The sequence below is a fragment of the Macadamia integrifolia genome, chromosome 1 (genome assembly GCF_013358625.1).
Source record: "Macadamia integrifolia cultivar HAES 741 chromosome 1, SCU_Mint_v3, whole genome shotgun sequence".
NCBI classification, from domain to species: domain Eukaryota; kingdom Viridiplantae; phylum Streptophyta; class Magnoliopsida; order Proteales; family Proteaceae; genus Macadamia; species Macadamia integrifolia.
In genome coordinates, this window is record NC_056557.1 from 31,038,879 (window position 1) to 31,060,091 (window position 21,213).

At 40.3% G+C, this 21,213-nt stretch overlaps 1 protein-coding gene across 1 annotated transcript in view; it reads right to left on the reverse strand.

Moving 5' to 3' along the window:
- The window catches only part of LOC122073170 (ENHANCER OF AG-4 protein 2-like), a 95,565-nt gene that overhangs the window by 67,342 nt on the left and 7,010 nt on the right, over nucleotides 1-21,213 (reverse strand). Inside the window, exons 2-3 of the mRNA XM_042637711.1 lie at nucleotides 15,765-17,903; nucleotides 15,150-15,675 (exon numbers count right to left, since the gene is read on the reverse strand). Of these exons, the coding sequence (XP_042493645.1) occupies nucleotides 15,150-15,675; nucleotides 15,765-17,903 (2,665 nt within the window). The remainder of the gene's footprint in view (nucleotides 1-15,149; nucleotides 15,676-15,764; nucleotides 17,904-21,213) is intronic.

Below are 21,213 nucleotides of genomic sequence, written 5' to 3' on the forward strand. Positions count from 1 at the left end.
TTACCCCTGCTTCGCAGAGAGACTGTTTCCTGGCTCAAACCCGCAAACACTAGCTCGCAACGGAGCAACTTACTATCACGCCGAGGTCTGTCCTCTAATCTTGTGTAACTATATACGCCATAAATATTTGTTATACACTACATTTTTCATTTGTCATGTGAAAAAAAAATGCTCTTTCAGAAGTTTCTATTTTCTCAGCAAACAGGTGCTTAATACCTGTATATACCAGATGAATGATAAAACATTAAAACAAAACAAAGGAACAAGGTTCAGGTGAATGGGGTGTATAATCAAGTACTTAAATTATATGAGTACGCCAATGTGCTTTTCAGCTGTGCAATGGGTTAAATAAAAATCCACCCAGCAGCACTTTTATTCCAAGAGAGAAAAGATAAATGTATCAGATATGACATTTCTGCATTTAACTAGAATTTGCTTAGATTTTTCTGAAATTGTGCAAAGGGAAAAAGTATCCAACAGAGAAAAATATGAAACAACACATACCTAAAAAATTAATCCAAATAAAATCCACCTCAGCAAAGTCGTAAACACCAAAAAATTATCTATTTCAGATCATTAAAGTCCTTCATTCAATCAACCATAAAAAAACAAAGCCCCCTAAGAAAAAGTTGAAATCAATGTTTGAAAGTGCAGTCAGAATTACCAAAATTTTGGGAAATTTTTCCGTTTCGACATGGGTCAGAACAAAACCAGGTAAAGTACTTGGGTCCTACAAAGTTTCGGTAAAATTTCAGTGTTGGCGAAATTTCGACCATGTTTCGGGTTTTTGTATCGTTCATGGTTTAAGATCTCGGCGAATCTCGCTAATATCTCATTTTTTCAAAAAGGTGAGATGAGATGCATAGCGAGTTATAAATTCTACAAAAACTCAGCCTAGATCTTGAGATCTCGCCAAATCTCGCCTCTATCTTGCCCCTCTCTACGTTTTTGAGGAAAAAACAGTAAAGAGCAAGGATTTTGGTGTTTGCTTGAGGATCTCCATTCCTACACTCGTTGAAGCCTAAAGAGTAGATAATATTACCTTCTCATCCACATTTGGAGTTACTTTTCTTCTCAATAACCATTTTAGATTAAAAAAAAAAAACTTCTCAAACTCATTTTTCATGGAAACATCATCAATACTTGTTGCTATACATTGGTTTTTTTATGTGTGATGCATATGACATTGATATATAGATTCATGGAGGGAAATATATTTTTCTGTTTTTAAATTTTTTACATTTTACTTGTCTATTTAAGTAAATGATGCATATAACAGTGACCTTACGTTGTTATGTCGCTTATCTTATGTCATTCCAAATTTACAATGTATGTGAATATGACTCATCAGTCATCAATGTTAATTATTAAACAATTAAGTAATTATCTATGATGTGTTTTAAATTTTATGATTGTGTTGTGTCATGTGTTGATTGTGGAATAGAGCATACTAGCCTAGAGTCCGAAGAGTCGGAGACTACTTACATAGGGTACGAAGCCAAAGTACCATTTTGGGTTTGATTTTTAACAAGTTGATGTTTCCATTGTATTTAGAAGGCCTAAAATAGGGTAAATACCAAGTTTCAGGGGCTACAAAGACCATATGGCCACCGAGACCAACCGTCGAGTCAAAATACATGATCTCGGCGATATCTCGCTAGATCTCTCATTTTTGAATCAGCGAGATGGGGGGCGAGAGTGAGATCTTAAACCCTGGTATCATATCGGTAAAGTCTTGGGAGGAGACTTTAATGTTGTGCGGTTTGCTCATAGAAAACAAGGGGTGGCCTGCTAGATGAGTCCCCTATCAATGCTTTTAATTAATGCATTGAGGATATTGGTATGGATGAATGAGATGGTCTGGTCTAAAGTTCCCCTGACACAATAAGCATAGTGGTGATTCCAAAAACGCTTGCAAGCCAGACAGATTTTGGCTAACAAATTTCCCTCCTCTCATGCCTCATTTGATGTCCCTTGTATTTCAGACCATAGTCCCAGCACTGTCCTTATCAATCCTGACACATCCTTCGGCCCCAAACCGTTCAAGTTCTTCAATATATGGTCCTCCCACACCGACTTCCACTCTATATTGCTCGTGAAGTTTAGAACAAGTTGCGGTCCACACTCAATCATCCCCTCTTATTGCCTTCTTCAGAAGCTTAGGAATGTCAAATGTGCCTTTAGTTTGGAATTTTGTTAGAGTTTATGTAATAAGGGTACTTTAGGGTCAAGTATATTTTACTCTTGTCACTTATTGTACTTTCTTTTTCCCTTTTACCTCATTAGGGAGGTGTATGTAATTTCATATATCTTGTTAAGTGAAGTAATGTATATGATAGAGAATCTTTTCTCTACACACAACATTCCACCATTCTCTTCTCTCTTCTCTTCTTCCTCTTCCTCCTCTTCCTCCTCTTCAATCTCTCATTTCCTTGTTCCCTTCCATCTTTATATTCTAACTTGGTATCAAAGCGCAAGGTGTTGGTTTGAGAGTTAAGCTACAAGTTTCTTCCTTCCCTCTCTTCTCTTTGAAACCCTAGGTTACAAAGGGGCTCCAAAGAAAGGGACTTCTATGCGAAAAGATTGAAGAAGTCATGAGTTAGGCATGCAAGGAGACATAGGGACACTAAGGGAAGTTCTCTTTTTGAAGAAAGAGGCACTTGAAGGTTGCAACAAGTAAAACCAGTCCTAGGAAAGCTCACCGCCAGCCCTGGATTGTTTTTCCTCTTTCTCTCTAATCTGGTCTGCTTTGGAGCTGAAACTAGGCCAATTTGGATCGCCCTAGGGTGTATTATCAAACCCCCCTGGTCTCATTTCAAGCTTCTTCAGGTTGTGGCAGCACAACTCATTATACCTTAAAAATAGGGTTCCGCCAGCCCTGTTAGCTTTTTTGTCTCTGAAATTAAGCTTGTGATGCTTCCGATTGTTGTGTGTTTGTAAGGAATGATGATTGGGACTATTGAGCTCTTATGTTATAATTCTACACCTTGAAGAATGTGCTTGGTGTGAATTTCTTTGACTTATATGCTTAATTTGCTTGCTTGAAATTTTTTTTCTGGTTCTGAAAAGACAATATTTGGGTATTTTGTTGCCCCTTTGATTTGGATTTCCAATTGTGGTTGTTTAGGAGTATTCATACATTATGTCTGATCTCACTGAACTCTTGGAAGCTACATCGGGTGGGTCGAGTAGTACCAACCCTAGCTCGATTATCTTTGATAACCCCAACAATCAGATTTCCCATGTAAAGTTGGATAGCACCAACTATTTGGACTGGTCACAATCTGTGAAGTTATCATTGAGGTGTCGAGGGAAACTTAGGTATATCAATGGGACTATCCAGCTGTCTCTAATCCAGAATACCAAAAATGGAAAAGTGTGAATTCCACTGTTATGACTTGGTTTTCTTTTCTCCATGAAACCTGAGATTGGTAAAAGATTTATCTGAAAGGAAACTGCTAAGGATATTTGGAATAGTGTCTCTAAGACCCATGACAAGGGTGGGTGATTTTGTTAAGGTCTACCAGCTCCTTCAACAGGCTCTCTTTATGAAGCAGAGGAACAGGACTATCTCTGACTATTACAATACTATTCTGGGACTCTAGGAAGAGTATGATCATTATCGAGACCATCGATAGTCCAATCCTAAAGATGAAGCCAAGCTCTACAAATCCCTTGAAAAGGAGCGAGTTCTGATCTTACTTGGTGGGTTAAACTCGGACTATAAGCAAGTCCGAATACAGATTTTAGGTCGGCACCCCTTCTGTCCCTTGATGAGGTGTGTAACTACCTATTGAGTGAGGAGACCATAAGAGGTGCTATGGACCTTTCTCCTCCACTTGGAGCAATCTGCTCTTTCTTCCATTGCCCATAGACCCCAACAATGTGATCATTGTGGGAAACCTGGGCACACTAGAAAGAGGTGTTGGGTTCTTCATGGTCGTCCTCCTAGCATACGTGGTGGATCTACTGGCATACGTGGTGGCTGCAGAGAAGGGGTTGCAGCCCATGCTACTATGATAGAGACTAATACTAGAGGACCCTTATAGGCAGATACCAGTTTCTTCCCTAGGGATGATATTGCAGTGCTACGCCGGTTCATGTCTCAGCTTGATAGCCCATCTAACTCACAGGTTGCCTTAGATTCTGCTATGCATGTTACCACATCTGCACCCTCCACAACTCCGTCGTGGGTCATTGACTCTGGTGCCACTGACCGCATGACTGGTACATCCCATTATTATAATTCTTACTCCATTTATTCTAGTAACTATAAGGTTCGGGTGGCTGATGGCACCCTCCTCTATTTCTGGTAAAGGCAATATTCTCATTACCTCTTCTATTTCACTTAATTCAATTCTTCATGTTCCTAATCTTACCTTGAACCTTTTGTCTGTGAGCACTTTGACTAAATCCTTGAATTGTTGTACCACTTTTTTTCCTTCCCACCATCCTTTTTAGGATTTGGTGACAAAAAGGATTATTGGCAATGGACGTGAGGAGAGTGGACTCTACCACCTTAAGCCGCAACTATCTTTTTTTTACTACACCATAGTCTTGTGCATGTGGTTGTAGTGATAGTAGTTCCATGGATTGTGTGATGCTTTGGCATCAACGTTTGGGACATCACTCTTTTGTTGTTATGAGGAAACAATTACCTCACTTATTTATATCTTTTTCTTCTTCTCATGTATTTCATTGTGACCCATGTACTGTTGTTAAACATTGTCGTTCATCTTATCCCTATCATGGTAATAGATCTATTGTTCCCTTTCACATTGTGCATATTGATGTCTGGGACCTTGTCCTACTACCTCCTTATTTGGTCATGTTACTTTGTTTCATTTGTTGATGATTTCTCTCGTTGCACTTTGACCATTTTTATGAAATAGAAGAGTGATGTTTATGATTCAAAAAAAAATTATAAAATGGTCACACCCAGTTTGAAACCAAGATCAAAATTTGTCCGGTCTGATAAAAGGGGGAGTACATGTATGTGGTCTACAAGATTTTTTCACTGATAATGGTATTATCTATCAGCTCGTGTGTGTTGAGAAACCCCAACAAAATGGGGTAGCTGAGAGGGAAAACCGTCATTTGTTAGAAGTTGGTACAAGCTTTCTATTTGGTATACATGTTCCTAAAACCTTTTGGTCTAAAACTGTCCTTATTGCTGTTTTTCTCATCAATCGTCTGCCTACCAAAATACTTGAATCTCAAAACCCCGTTGCACTCTTGTCTCCTCAATCTTCTACTTTTTCTCTTCCTCCCCGGGTGTTTGGTTGTATCTGTTATGTGAATGATAACAAATCTTCCCGCACTAAACTTAATCCCAAGGCTCTTAAATGCCTTTTCCTTGGGTATCCTTCTACTACCAAAGGCTACAAGTGTTATTACCCTTCATCTCATAGACGATATCTTTCCAAAAATGTCACCTTCCTTGAATCCGTGTCTTCTTTTGATTCTCATCAGCATCCTCTTCAGGGGAGAATGGGAGTGAAAGTGAAAAGGCTACTGATACTTATTCCATTTCTTACTACCTTGCCTCTTGCTCCTTTTTCTTTTGATATTGGGAAACATAAAGAGGTGGATGATGTTGACACTGTGGGTATTGTTGATACTGGTGGACCGTGTACAGAGAAGGCACCTAATATTGAGTACACAAGAAGGGCAAAGAAGAGTTGCCAAGAGTCCTCTTTGGATCCACATCATGAATTTCATCTTCCTCAGTCAGGTACATTTCTTTTCCTTCTGAGTTAGACCTCCCTATTGTTGTTCAAAAGGGTAAGAGAGCTTGTACTAATCTCATAGCCCAGTTTGTTTCCTACGATGCTTTCTCTCATATAGGTGTTGCTTTTACTATTGTTCTTTCTTCTGCTTCCATCCCTAAAACTGTCATTGAGAATATGACAAACCCCAAGTAGAAGCAAGCCATATTTGAGGAAATGATGGCACTTGAGAAGAATTGCACTTGGAAAATGGTTGATCTTCCCAAGGGGAGAATTCCAGTTAGATATAGGTGGGTTTATACAATCAAGTACCAATAAGATGGTACTATTGAGAGGTACAAAGCAAGATTGGTTAGCCAAAGGGTACAATTAGGTGTACGGAATTGATTGTCAAGAGACCTTTGATCCTTTGGCCAAACATTACTCTATAAAAGCCCTTTTATCTGTGGCAGCGAAGAGATGGACACTTATATCAGTTGGATGTGAAGAATGCCTTCCTCCATGGTGACTTAGAGGAAGTGTAAATGCCTTCCTCCATGGTGACTTAGAGGAAGTGTATATGCAGCCCCCTCCTAGATTCAAGTGTCCAGCAATTGATGGTAACAATGTCTCCTAAAGAAGGCTCTATATGGTCTCAAGCAATCTATAAAGGCTTGGTTTGAGAGGTTCAGGCAGGCCATTCTGAAGAATGGGTATTCCCTCAGTCAAGCAAATTACATATTATTTACCCGGAGAGGTAATGTACCATCACAGCGTTGATTGTTTATGTTGATGATATCGTGGTGACTGGAGACGACAATGATGAGATAGCTAGGATGAAGCCTACTTGGCCAAACAATTTGAGATCAAAGACCTAGGACACTCGAAGTATTTCTTGGGAATTAAAGCGTCAAGGCCTAAGATGGGAATCAATATTTGCCAAAGAAAATTCGTTAGACCTGTTGAAAGAAACAGGGATGTTGGGGTGTAAACTGACAAGTTCTCCTATTGAGATAATCACAAGTTCAGAGAAGACCGTGGTTCCTCTCTTGTTGATGCAGGAAAATACCAAAGGCTATTGGGGAAGCTGATCTATCTATCTTTGACACACCTAGACATTTCTTATGCAGTAGGAGTAGTGAGCCAGTTTATGCATGCTCCCAAGAGCGGCCAGTTTTTGTCTTCCAGTGGTTTTCTCAACTCCTACCTGAAATCGATAGGACTGCTTTGGTCTATTCTGATTTCTATGATCTGCTATGGTATTGTTTATGTCGGTTACGCTGCTTGAGGCTTGTTTCACCCCTGTTAAGTTTTAATCATCAGATTACTGATCTTATCAGAGAAGACATAACCACAGAGGTTGATAGTTGTGCTGGCTTATTCTACTTGGATATTTTCTTAGCCTAGTTTTATACTACTGCTGGTTGGACTGTGAGTGTTCTCTGAACATGGCTTGAACCGAGATCTCGCTAATATCTCGTTTTTTCAAAAAGGCGAGACAAGGAGCATGGCAAGATTCAAAGTGTACAAAACTCGACCCAGATCGCGAGATCTCGCTGCCAAATCTCGCCGCTTTTGCTACTTTTTTTTAAGAAAAAAGACTAAGGAGCAATGATTTTGGTGCTTTTGCTTGAGGATCTCCATTCCTACACTCATTAAAGCTTAAAGGATAGAGAATATTACCTCCTCATCCACATTTGGAGTCACTTTTCTTAAATATGAAGTCTTTTAAATTCTTATGATTATGTTGAGTCATGTGTTGATTGTGGAATATGGATTGTGGAATAAAGCATACTAGCCTAAGGTCCAAAGAGTCAGAGACTACTTACATAGGGTACAAAGTCAAAGTACAATTTAAGGTTTGATTTTTAAAAAACTGATGTTTCCATTGTGTTTAGAAGACCTAAAATAGGGTAATTACCAACTTTCAAGTGTTATAAAGACCATACAGCCACCGAGACCAACCACCGAGTCGACCGGGAAAAAATACATGATCTCGGCGAGATCTCGACAAGATCTGACGAGATCTCTCTTTTTTGGATTAGCGAGATGGGAGGCAAGAGCGAGATCTTAAACCTTGTCTCTGAATAAAGTATCCTGCAGATTGTGAGCTTGGTTTGACTTGTCAACTTAGTTCTACATTACTTTGGGTATCCATCCCAACCATGTGTGCTACCTCCACATCCTATTAGTTTGAGTGAGCCATTCCTAGGCTAGGATACCTAAGAGATGATGATGTATCTTATAGATGGGCAGTGAAGGACTACCAAAACATGTCATGGGACTCATATGTGGAGCATTAAGAGAAGCAATATCTGCAGTGGTACGCAGCTCGTGGACTGGAACCGCCAAGACACTCTATTTGGAATTAACTATAGAGTGTTGAGTGTTGAGTGTTGAGTGTTGAGTGTTGAGTGTTGAGTGTTGGGTCTTGAGAGATAACTCACAATTATGTAATATTATTATTTGTTTTGGATCCTTTACATTATGTTTTATTTGTCCCAAACTTTTAATCATGTATTTCCCATTTTTAGTTAGTAGTTTATACATGCAGTAAATTTCAGTCAACGTACACAGCAGACTTGAGTCAACACCACAAGTATGACTTCTAGTGTTTTTTTCATTAAACTAAGTATTTGAATGGGTTAGAAATGTCAAAAATAAAATGTACACAAAAAATCAGACAAAAAAAACACATTTTGGGGTAAAAACCAAGGTTTCCACCATTGCTGGGAAATTTCCCTTGTTCCTCGAAATTTTGGTCTCGACCAAGGTCGAAATCCGATATGTTGAACCTTGGATACTATAATATTAATATTTATAACACTAATATATCATAGGAACCGAATTTCCCTCTCCAGCTTTGTTGCCTCCATGCCCTGCCTCTCTCTTGAGCAATCACCTCAACCTTTGTTCTCCATTCTCCATACAACCGCCACTACCTTAGCCCCCTCAGATATATCCATACCTTCTCTCCATTACACCACTTCCCCCCTCTCCTTCACCCCCTTTACTCCCCCTTCCATCTCTTGATCTCCGACCCCTCTAAATCCAATCTTTGCTTCTTTTCTACCATTTATGCCTTAAATCGAGCTCACAATAGGCTCTCTCTGGTTCGATCTCCACTCCTTTGCCCCCATTGTTGATTCTCTCCCTTGGGGGCTTGCTGGAGACTTTAATGTTGTTAGATCCAGTTATGAAAAATAGGGTGGTGAGCCCATTAACCTTTCTTCTATTGAGTCATTCAATGACTACATCGAAGATATTAGCATGAATAAACTTAGGAGGATCAAGCGCCAATCTTACCTAGTACAACTATCGATGTGCTTCTAATCGTGTTACTTGCAAGCTTGACAGAGCCCTTGTCAATGAAGCTTGGTTGGCTTTGTTCCCTTCCTCTCACGCCACATTTGACATCCCTGGCATCTATGATCACACCCTATCTCCCTCATCTCCTTCGGGCCTAAGCCCATCAAATTCTTCAACATGAGAACCCTCCATTAAGATTTTTCCGCTATTGTCAGAGAAGCCTATAACATCCCAGTCTAAGCTTTCTCCTCCCCTCTCATTGCTTTTGCCAGGAAACTCAGGAATGTCAAAGCTGCTATCGAAAGCTAGAATTCCTCTTCCTTTGTTCTTTGGGGTTTTATTGCTGGTCTTTGTTCTTTGCCCTCTCCCTAGAAATTCTCTATAGATCCAGCCAATCTTCCACTAATCAGCAGCTCATCTCTCCCATTCACAGATGCAAATCTGTCCAACTCACTAATGTAGAAGTAGGTTACAAAGTAACTACCCCCAGTATATTACAACTCCAAACCCAAGTCAAATAGGACTCGAGAATTAGCTTGATAAAAATCAGAGATAACAATAGGGAAACAAGGGAACTAAGACCAGCAATAAACGCCCAAAGAACAAAGGGCAATGCAGCAGCAAAACCCAACCAAAAACCCAAACCGATAGAAGAGAGAAAAACCCTACGACTAGGAGAGAGAAGGATACCTGCAGCTGGTTCTATAGAGCTCTAATGGAGCTCCTAATGGAGGGCCAGTAGAGAAAGGGAAGAAATCCCTGAGCGAACTCAGAGTTGCAGGGGAGAAGAGAAGAATCCCACAAAGCGGGGGAGGAGGTCACACGTCTTGCACCAAAACATTCAATTCAATTCGTTCTCAAAATCTGCCTAATAACTTGGATTACATGTCTTTATATAATAACTAGAAATTAAAACTTGCCTAATTAAAATCTAAAACTGAAATAGCAACTACTAATTACTTCCTGAAGTCTAACTAATGAAATTAGAAACAAAATAAAACTCAAATTGGTAACTCCCTAATTGACTAACAACTATCCAAAATAAAAGATTACATATCTTCCCAAATAAAATAACTCAAAATTTCCTAAATAAAGTAAATCCTATAATATTCTATTGATCCCAAAAATCAAATCAGATCTGGTTCATCTCGGCTGAGATTGCCCGAAGGGTCAACCCGGTTCAGCCTCAATTCTACATCAGAAGCTCACGTGGATGAGGGAAAACTTGAAAACTATGTGAAAAATGACAACGAATAAGAGTATAAAGGAGGGTTAATTATGGAAAATAAAAAATTAAGACTTCAAACCACTATGTCATAAGGGAGTGGGGGTAATACGGGAAACTTAAGAGTCAGATTGTCTTTCACCAAAATGGAGTTCGACAATGATATCTTCTTCTTCTTGGTGAAGATTACAGCGGCGAAAAACCTAGGAACTGGAGTTCGACTTCGAGTGCAAACCAGTGAACCAGGTATGTAACTTTTCTTTGGTTCTTTGTTTCTCTCTCGATCTTGTCTTCTTACTTCTTTTTTCTGGTCTGTCACTCTCTTCTCTTTTCTTCTCTTCTTTTTCTTCTCCTCTAAACTTCTGCTCTCTTCCTCTCTTTTTTTCTTTTTCTTGCTGTCAGAACCCTACAGGGAAGGGGGACTGAAACAAAAAAGGGGCGGTGGGGAAAAAAAAGGTGGAGGGGTTTGTTGGTTTATAAATCGAAGGGGATTTAGGATTTCCATTGTCTCTATGCAACGAAGTTGGTTTTTTTTTTTTTTTTTTTTGGTTGATGGGATCTTGAAACGAAGGTAACAAGGGTGGGAGGTTAGGTTACTGCGGGGGTAGAAGGGATGGTTTTTTTTTCTGTTCTATGTCGCGATGAAATCAAAGAGAATGGGAAAGGAAGAAAATAGGGACGAAGAAGATTGATCCTTCGGTTCTAATACCAATTGATGGAGGGTCAGTAGAGAAAAGGAAGAAATCCCTGAGCGAACTCAGAGTTGCAGGGGAGAAGAGAAGAATCCCACAAAGGGGGGGAGGAGGTCACACGTCTTTGCACCAAACCCGGCACCAAAACATTCAATTCAATTTGGATTACATACCTTTATATAATAACTGGAAATTAAAACTTGCCTAATTAAAATCTAAAACTGAAATAGCAACTACTAATTACTTCCTCAAGTCTAACTAATGAAATTAGAAACAGAATAAAACTCAAATTGGTAACTCCCTAATTGACTAGCAACTACCCAAAATAAAAGCTTACCTATCTTCCCAAATAAAATAACTCAAAATTTCCTAAATAAAGTAAATCCTAAAATATTCTATTGATCCCAAAAATCATACCAGATCCGGTTCGTCTCAGCTGAGAATGCCAAAGGGTCAACCCGGTTCAACCTCAATTCTGTATCAGCTCCAATTCTGGACGATTGTAGGCCTTATGATGAAGGACAAAAACCTCCAAAGATGAACTGATTCTGCCGGCTGATGAGGAAGATATGAAGTTTCTTGATTTTAGACCTTGGAGAGAGAAAATAGAGAAGATTCTTCAAGAACCATTGCTGGACTGATGACTGGCCTTCAGCTGTGGATCGATTGATCCTAAGGCAGTCTAGGACACACCCTCAAAAGGGTTTACAAAACAGAGATCAGATGTGGAAGATAGAGGAGATTGACCCTTCTCCCAAAACCTTCACTGGTGCTGGTCGATCTTGACTGTAATGAACCTTACAGAATCTGAATTGTACTCCTTGAATGTCACAGCAGATAAGAACTGATAACAGAGAATTAAAGTAGAAGAAAGAAGCAGGTAACCAAGAGAATCGTGGGTGGGGTGGCTATCTGGCCCGGGCATCTCACCCACAGCTATCTCGTCTGTTTAGAAGCAGTTGACTGCAAATTTTGTTTATTCAAATCTGAAATTCTGAGTACAATAGCTCCTCTTTAAATAGAGGGCAGAAACTATGCTATTAGCAGTCACATTAGAACTAGGAGTTCTACTCCTACTAGGACTAACATTAGAAACCTAGTCAAACTTAGGAAACTAATTAGTCACTAACTACTAGCCACTAATGGGCTTCATTACAGGTAAACCGATGGCCACTAATGGGCCTTATTGACAACTTGAATCAATGGGCCCCATAGGCCTTGTTAACTAGTGAAACAAATTAACACATTAATAGCCACTTAAGTGGACTTAAGTGGAGATCGACTAGCCCTATTTGGGCTGGGCTTTCCTCCTACGATAGCTCATCCCAAAGTGGGGATCTACATCACTCACCCACCTCGCCTTTGTCGATGACCTCATGATCTTCTCCAAGGCGGACTCCCTCTCCATCTCCTCCATTATGTCCGCTCTCAGCCTTTTTGAAAACCTCTCTAACCTCCTCATCAACCTTCTCAAATCTTGCCTCTTCCTCTTAGGAGTCTCTGTAACTACCAAGGATCACCTCCTTCAACTTACAGGATTCTCCCTTGGTTCCCTCCCGGTCAAATATCATGGCTTACCCCTCATCACTGCTAGGCTCATTGCCCATCATTGCACCCCCGATGCTTGATCTCATGAGGAAAAGGCTCCAAATTTGGAAAAGCACAATCCTCTCTTATGTCGGGCATCTAGAACTCGCCAAATATGTGTTTCAATCTATATATCTCTATTGGACCGGCATTTTTGTCCTACCCAAGTCTAAAGTTGTTATATCCCTTTTATACTCCTTCATTTGGAAAGGGGTTGATTCTTCTAAGTTTCTTCATCCCATCAACTGGGCTTCAGTCTGTCTCCCCAAAACACGGAAGGAGGGCTTGGTTTAAAAAGAATCAAAGAAGTCAACTCAGTCGGCATTCTGAAACTCATCTAAAAGATTGCGTCCAAACACAATAGCATTTCTTGGGCCTACTCCTCTCCCCTCAAGAATGACACCCTTTGGACTGCCTCTCCTGCCTCTGATGCCTTTTGGGTCTTGTGCAATATCCTATCCTTCTGATCTCAGGCCCTTGGATCCATTACTACCATAATAGGTAATGGCTCCTGGACTTCTCTTTAGCTTGATCCCTGGCATCCCTCACGTGTGCTCCTCGCCGTGGTCAATCCTAGGATCATCTACTCCTTGGGCCTAAGTAGGTCTGCCATAATCTCTTCCATTATCCTTGATGACTCCTAGTCTCCTCCTCCCTCCTCCCCTCTCTTAATAGATATCTGGTCCTCCCTCCCTCCCCTTCCTCCTAGCCATCACGATAGAAATGACAAGATCACTGGCTCCCCTCTTCTTCTGGCATTTCACCTCTGCCTCTGCTTGGGTTCTGTCTGATCCTCTAGTCTCATTGTCCCTTGACACAACATCATCTGCTTCAAGGGTCACATTCCTCACCATAGTTTCACTGCTCAGCATGCCATCTCCAACTGCCTTCCCACGCAGTCCTTCCTCATCCATCTCCAATGCCACCAAAGATATCAACCACCTATTCTTTTCTTTACCCCTTCTCCACCATCATCTGGAAGAGGGTCCTTCGCGCATGCAGACTTTCTCCTAAAACCTTCCATTTCGCAAAGAATGGATTTTGATCGATTGACTTTTAGGTGTTCTACCATCTGTCACACTGCCAGGAAGCTTGTTTTTTGTGATATGATTAACCACATCTAAATGGAGCATAATCTTCGCAGATGGACGTCCAACTCTCATTGTTGTGATATGATTTGGAAAGCCATTTACTTTGATGTCAGCTCCAAGCTAGCTTGTCTCAAGCATCATTCTGTTAGAAACTCCCCAAGGAACAGGCTTATTGTTGTCTCATAGGGCTTTACCTACCCTCTATCTTACATATTGATTCCCCCTTGATGATGTAATCCCCTTTTTTTGCTAGTCACTAGTGCTTCCCCCCCTATTTGGTGTTTTCCCCCTCCTTTTGGGTTTTTCCTCTCTTTTGGGCCTGCTTCCTTTTGGTTCCCCCCTTTATCCTTCATATATTCTTCTTCTTTTGCAGTAATGAATTTTTTTTATTCATATATATATATATATATATTATAATACTAATATATTGTAATATTTATCACTAATATTAGTATAATATTATAGTATAGTATATTATACCATAATATAATAATAGAATAATTATATTATACTATAACATTATAATAGTATAATTATACTATTATAATAGGTTCAACAGAGGCTTGAGGGCGCCCCAGTAAAGAGGAGTGAGATGATTCCGATTGAAGGAGCAAAAAGAGTCAAGGGCAAGCCTAAGATGACCACAGGAAAAGAAATGAAGAATGACATATACAGTCTCGGTCTTGTTCCAAGGATGACCTAGGATAGAGCCTATTGGATGGCAATGACCCATGTAGCCGACCCTATTAAGCTGAGACTCTCCTTACTTGTTGGGCAGTGCCTCTTTCCTAATACTTTCATTTCTCATCATCATCTTTATTATTATTTTTTTTTTTATGTATGTGTGTTTGGACCTTAATTTTCCCTACTTTGTTTTGTATCGATCCATGTAGCCAACCCCATTAAGTTGTTATTATAGTATATGGACTGAGTACGGGAACACGAGACGAGACCTGGTTTGTCCGAAATTTCAGAAGTTTTGGAAAAAATACCTGGTTTCGGCCCAAATTTCTAGCAATAGCCCAGAAAAGAAGCACCTGGTTTCGGCCAGGTTTCGGCAATTTCGTCCAAAACCCAAGTTTTCGAACCTTGGGTGGGAGATACAAAGTGCCAACAAGAGATAGACAGGAAAAGCATTCGGAACCCAACATCCCCACCACATTGCAACCAAGCAACCCTAATCTTGGTATTTCCAGAAAAAAGTCTGACAACCTTTCCACCCCCTTTATTCCCACCCCACCACACCAAAACCTTTGCAAAAACAAACAGGCAGCCTTGGCGTTTAGGAAATCCGGGGTTGCATTAGATAGAGTATGTTATATCAGATGCCTTAATCTTCTATGGTTGTATGTATGATGACAAATATGGGTAAGGATTATTTAACCACATTTCTGGACACTTGCAAACGGGTTTAATACAACCCTAGGAGAGTGTAAGAACTTTATATCAAAGAAGGTAATCATCACATACAAAAAACCAGTTTAAAAGAAAAGGAGAAATAAGTATTGGGTAAAATATACTACTCAGTGCCACCAACCTCATTGGCGATTCCATACTTTGCACAATCAATGGCAAGACGAGTTGCTCGTCCAATACTTTCCTTTGTCCTTGACAATGTCTCTACCATTCCTTCAAAAGCATCTCGTGCAACAGCTGCCTCTGTACCACCACTCAGTGAACCCCCAAGTGCCCTCCGTCCTGAACTAACCCTTCCCTCTTCATGATCGTCAAATTCTACTTGTGACACAACTTGACGAGCATGAGTAGACGGCGAAGTGAGGGATGTATGAGCATAAAATCCCATTGTATCCTGCTGCATTGCATGGCTAGAGTCAGACATGAAGGGCTGTGCTGCAGAAGCAGGACTGGGGCTTCTCACCTGAACCACAGAAGCAGTGGAAATAAATGTTGCGATAGGATTATCATTAGAAAGAGATGGCACATAAGCTAGTTTTCTTTTCGCCTGTGCAGCAGCAATAAGATGTTTCATAGACAAGGCAGAATCAGCAATCTTGGAATCTATCAATGAACTAGCAGCTTTATCATCATCAGTGACATTTGATCTGAAAATAAAGAACCATACAATCAGCACAAGAAAATACAAATAAAAACATGTAGTATTATGGGTATAGCCAGTATAGATGATGCCTACCGTTCCCCAAGCTGACAATCATTCAGTGTAGAGCATTCCGGAATAGCAGAATCATTTATCTGTGAATTAGTTTTGAGATTCACCTTTGCCCTTTCTGCAGATAAGGCTGGCCTGCTTTTTTGGATTGTTCCTTGATTAGAAGAACGGCTTAAGCCATCAGAACCCATACCTAAAACTTTAGAAGACCCGACCTGAGGCTTTCTTGAAGTGGTACTGTATGCTTTAGTCTGGGGTTTGATGGATTTATGCTCCACTAGCTTTGCAGCAGTAACCAACCCAAGGGGATCCTTAGGCGAGGTCAAGGTCAGCTTACCCTCCTTGGCAGATGATTTCTGTGATTCCAATTTACCAGGGCTATGAGAAACATGTGCTGTCATTGGCTTTCTCGGCCTCTTCTCTTCATTTTGCTTTGACTTGGGTGATAGAGACTTGTCAAGAAGTTTCACAGAGGATGTTCCATCCTTTGAAGGACTATCCTCCGGTACAGTAGAATCAAAATTTTTATTCATACCGTCTCCAACACTCGGTTGAGCATTATTGAGACTTTCATGATGTGTATCAGTGTTCTGAACAGAACCTGACAATTGTGAAGGCACATCCTTCGACAATATGGTTGGTTCACCATGAACAGGAGTTTTGAGCTCTTCTTGGACATTATCATCATCAAATCGATGAACTGCCCTCTGTTTTGAGTTGGCTTGGATAGGAGAGCCATCACAATCTGAGCTGGAAACATCATTCTTATGGATGTCAAATCTCTTCTCTAATTTATCCCCAGCAGCCACTGTAGCACAATCAGACATTGCCTCCATTGCCCGACACCGGCGTTTTGTTAGGGGCAGAACAGCTTCATCACTTGGCAAGTTAGTTACAACACTAATTGTTTCAGTTCTAGATGCCAGACGGCTTTCAGCCTTAATACATGAAGATAATTTTTTACTCTCCGTAGATTTATTACTTTTTCTGTCTAGAACAGCCAGACTTGGAGAATCACTAGTGCTTTTAGCGACTGATTTCTTGGTGGTATCCTCACCAACACCTACTCGCTTTGATCTTTTGGCAGGACGTGAATCTTCATTTGTCATCACCTTAAGCGTTTTATGTCCAAGTTGGGTCCTCTTCTTTCTATGGTCTCCAGAAAATAATTGCACATCCATGCCCTGCTCCTTGGTATTGTCTAAAGCATCATTTCCAACATCAAATGGTTCAACAGAATTTTCTCCTACATGCTTTTTAGCTTTTCCCATGCTTTTAACTTTCTTTCCATAGTTGACACCTAAATCTGATCTCAAATCATCACTGTGTGAAGTCTTTATGTTGCTACATGGAGCAATTTCATCTTGTACTCCATCTTGAAAATGTGATCCAGAGTCCTGAAGACCAACATTGCCTTCTGAATCAGAGTCATCATGCTTCGGTTGCCTTGAAAGTGTCATTTTATCTCCTTCTGCTGGACACTCCATCTTCCTCTTTGATACTGTAACCATCTTCTTTGCCTTTTGTCCCCCACCAGAGTACTTCCCAGAAATGGACACAACTAAAGGTGGGTAACCATCATTTTCACCAACAACAGGGCCACAAGGGGAACCTCCTCCAGCATCAGGGTGAATATCCTCACCATCTCCATCCTTGTCACCAGAGATTTCTCTGAGTGGAGAAGGATCCTCCAGCTTGGATATACTTGGAACCTCTTTCTTTCGTATATGTGTGCCATTATTGGAGGTTTTAATCCTCTTCTTAACAGATACAACTGATGTCTGCTCTGTATTACAAGAAACACTAGGCTTAATATCCATTTCAACAGTCTTACCCTGTCTATTTGAACAATGCTCCAACCCATACCCTGCATCACTCAAGGCCTCATTACCTGTTCTTTCCTTCTGTTCAACTGCCTCAGTCCGACTCTGACCTTTTCCTCCAGCATCTCCTCCATCCATTGGAGATGAGGAACCAGGTACTGCCTTATCAGTATCATCTTTACAAGCACCAAAGTTCTTCTGCTGTAACTCTTCAAAAGCCTCACAGATCTCGTTCACCGCACGAGCAAAATCTTTAACAGTCTTACCTTGACACCTCGCGGATAATCTATTCTTTGCTTCACTTGTAAATACCTGAATATCAGCAGGGGCAACAAAAGCACTGCACAGAAAAAATAGAGATGCGAATTAGGAAGCCAAAAGCAGTAACAGTTCTTTCAACAAGAAAATTTTAAAAAGAAGAGGCTAACAAAATACACGACAGAAGCTATTTACTTAGGAATCTATGGTTTATCTTAGCTAACCAAGCTGTTTAATAAGACTATAGGCACAAGGAAAATACCAGATAAATGGAGGAGAAGCATTGTGGTTCCAATTTACAAAAATAAAAGGTGATATTCAGAGCTGCAATAACTAAAGAGGCATAAAACTAATAAGCCATACTATGAAATTATGGTAGAGGGTTATTGAAACCCACCTGAGAAAATAAACTATTATTACAAAGAACCAATTTGGTTTTATGCCAGGAAGATCCACGACAAAAGCTATTTACTTTCCTAGGAGACTCATGGAAAGGTTTGCAAAAAGGATCTCCATGTGGTCTTTATTAACATAGAAAAAACTTCTGACAGATTCCCTAGAGAGTTAATCTGGAAAGTATTAGAGAAGATAGGGGTTTCAAGTAAATATGTGAACATAATTAAAGATGTATGATGATGCAGTGACTACTATAAGACCTATAAGGTAGCAAATTTCCAATTACAATTGGGTTACATCAAGAATCAGCTTTAAGACCCTATTTGTTTACGCTTATCATGGATGAATTGACCAGAGACATTCAAGACGACATTTTGGGTGTTGTTGTTGCTGCTGTTGTTGTTATTCAAGATGAGGTTCCTTGGTGTATGCTTTTTGTTGATAATAATATTTTGATGAACAAGACAAAAGTAGGGATTAATGCCAAGTTGAAGTTATAGAGATCAACTGATGCAGATTCTTCACCAAACTAGGCTTGTTTTATTAGGAATAAGCTTAGGGTTGGGTTGTATACGTGTTGGGCCTTCAGTCCATGTGGTTTGGAGTATATTGGGCTACTTTTATGGGTCTAAACTAAGGGTTCTAAGGTTGCATACGGGATTCAATGATTTGTTTCCTTTTTCTTTAGTTTCCTTTTTAGATGGGGTTATTTAGTTTCTAATTTCAGTACCTAAATTAGTTTCTAATTTTCAGTCATAAATTAGTTTCTATTTCCAGATTAGCAACTAAGACTTTCTATTTTGTAAGTTTCTATTTTCAGATTTTAGTAACTAGTTGAGTTTCTAATTTTTTGTTTCCTATTTCAGTTTTTGGAAACTAAAGTTAGTTTCTATTTCATGTAACCCCTATCACTATTATAAATAAAGCTGATGGCTCTTTCAATGAGCCACGATTTTGACAAACTACATGGCTGCTGCTGCTGCTTTCTCTACAAGAGAACTTCTTTGTGTTTGATCAAGGAAGAAGGGCTTGGTGTCTGGTCCAGGTGACTCCTTGCGGCGTGAAGTCCAGGAGGGTTCTTAGTGTGTTTCCTTCTCTTCTTTACAATCTATATTCAAGCTAATATTGCTGCTACAACCAGGTATTTATTTTTAACTGCTGCCCAGAAATTCTGCAACTGGTTCCAATCGGCCTCCTCTAAAAAGGGCAGTTCCAGCCCTCGGTTTGAGCCCAGATTTTGACCGATTGTTTATCCATATACTACTAAGGATCGACCTTAGTTTGGACTGTTTCTGAGGAGCCTGTAGAGAGATATTCAAAATCTCCCTATTTTTGTCTTCTAGCTGCCTTAGCTTTTATTTTCTGGATTCGACATCTCTGCTATTATGACTGCTGATTGCTGGAATCCTGATCATATTTGAGAAGAACTTGAAGTGGTTAATACACTTAGTCAGTCCCTGGTTTAGTTCTAAGGGCTGTTGCTCTCTTTGTTTATTCTTTGTGCTAATATTCCTTAAGATCGATAGTGCTACTAGACTGTTATGTGAAGTCTGATTTCTCATATATCTGTGGAGCTGGTTTTGGTTGTTCTTTGGTCTACAAGTTCCTGTTGTTTGGGTCTAGTTTGACTTGTCAAATCTAGTCCTACATTAAGTGGTATCAGAGCATGGCTGAGAACAACACCCCCACCTTAGCTTCTATTATGGAGTTGATACAGAATATGAGAGCTGAACTAAAGGCTGAGTTGAAGGCTGAATTGGATGCCAGGTTGTTGAATGAAGAGACCCCACCCCAACAGCCTACTGGCAGTTCACGTACAACACCCGAAGTGGACACTCCAATGAATGTGGTTACTCAGTTGACTAATAGGAGAGCAAACCCTAATCTGAGAGCACCACAGAGGGTTCCGGTACTTTTGAAGAGCATGTAAGAGGATATTTTGAGACTGAGCGTCCCGTGCAACAGAGGTATTCTGGAGATTCACAGAAGGGCAAGCTCGATCTGAAGGAGTTTGATGGGAGATATGACCCCTAATTGTTCTATGATTGGGTAGTGGCACTAGACGACTATTTTGACTATTATGAGTTACGTGAGGAACGGAAGATGAAACTAGCTCGTGCTAAGCTAGTTGGGGCTGCTCATGAGTGGTGGAGGACCTATGAGCTAGAGTTGGAAGACCGTGGTAGAGAACCTACTAGTTGGGAAGAGATGAAGCTTGAATTATCAGATAAATACTTGCCACGCAACTTCAGAGCTCGCATACAAGACCAGCTGAACTCTCTTCGTCAAGGGTCTATGACTGTTGCCGAGTACATGAACAAGTTTGACGCACTTTATTCTCGTACAGGCATAAGGGAGAATGAAAGGCAATTGTTATCTCGGTTTCGACTGGGATTACGAGTTGAAATCAACAGGGGTATCGGAGTTGTTGAAGTGCACTCAGTGAGGGATTGTTTTGACAAGGCCCTACGAGCAGAGGAGCTTCTAGCACAGCCAGTTAGAAGGTTTGGTTTCCAAGCTAGGGAGGTAAAGAAGAATTTTCCAACCAATAAACCTAGTAGCTCAGCACCTCCAAAATCCACTTTTCCTCCACGAGATGATCATAAAGGAAAGGCACCCATGACAGGTAGTAATAAGGTACAGTGTTTCCACTGTCAAGAGATACGACATTTTGCTAAGTCTTGTCCACATAAGCAGAGGGTTAATGCAGTAGCTGAGGTTGAAGACTCCAATGAGGAGGATGAGTCAGCTCTTTATCCCTACCCCTTAGATGATGATGATGATGGTGGATATGACTATGATATGGAAAACACTAATGAGGATGATACCCAGGGAATAAATATTGTTACTCGCATATTGGTGGCTGAAACCAAAGGAGAGGATTGGCGACGTAACTGCATATTTTACAGCCGTATGAAGTCAGGTGAGCATACTTGTCAGATTATCATTGATAGTGGCAGTTGTGTCAACGTTGTTTCTGAAGCCTTTGTGAAGAA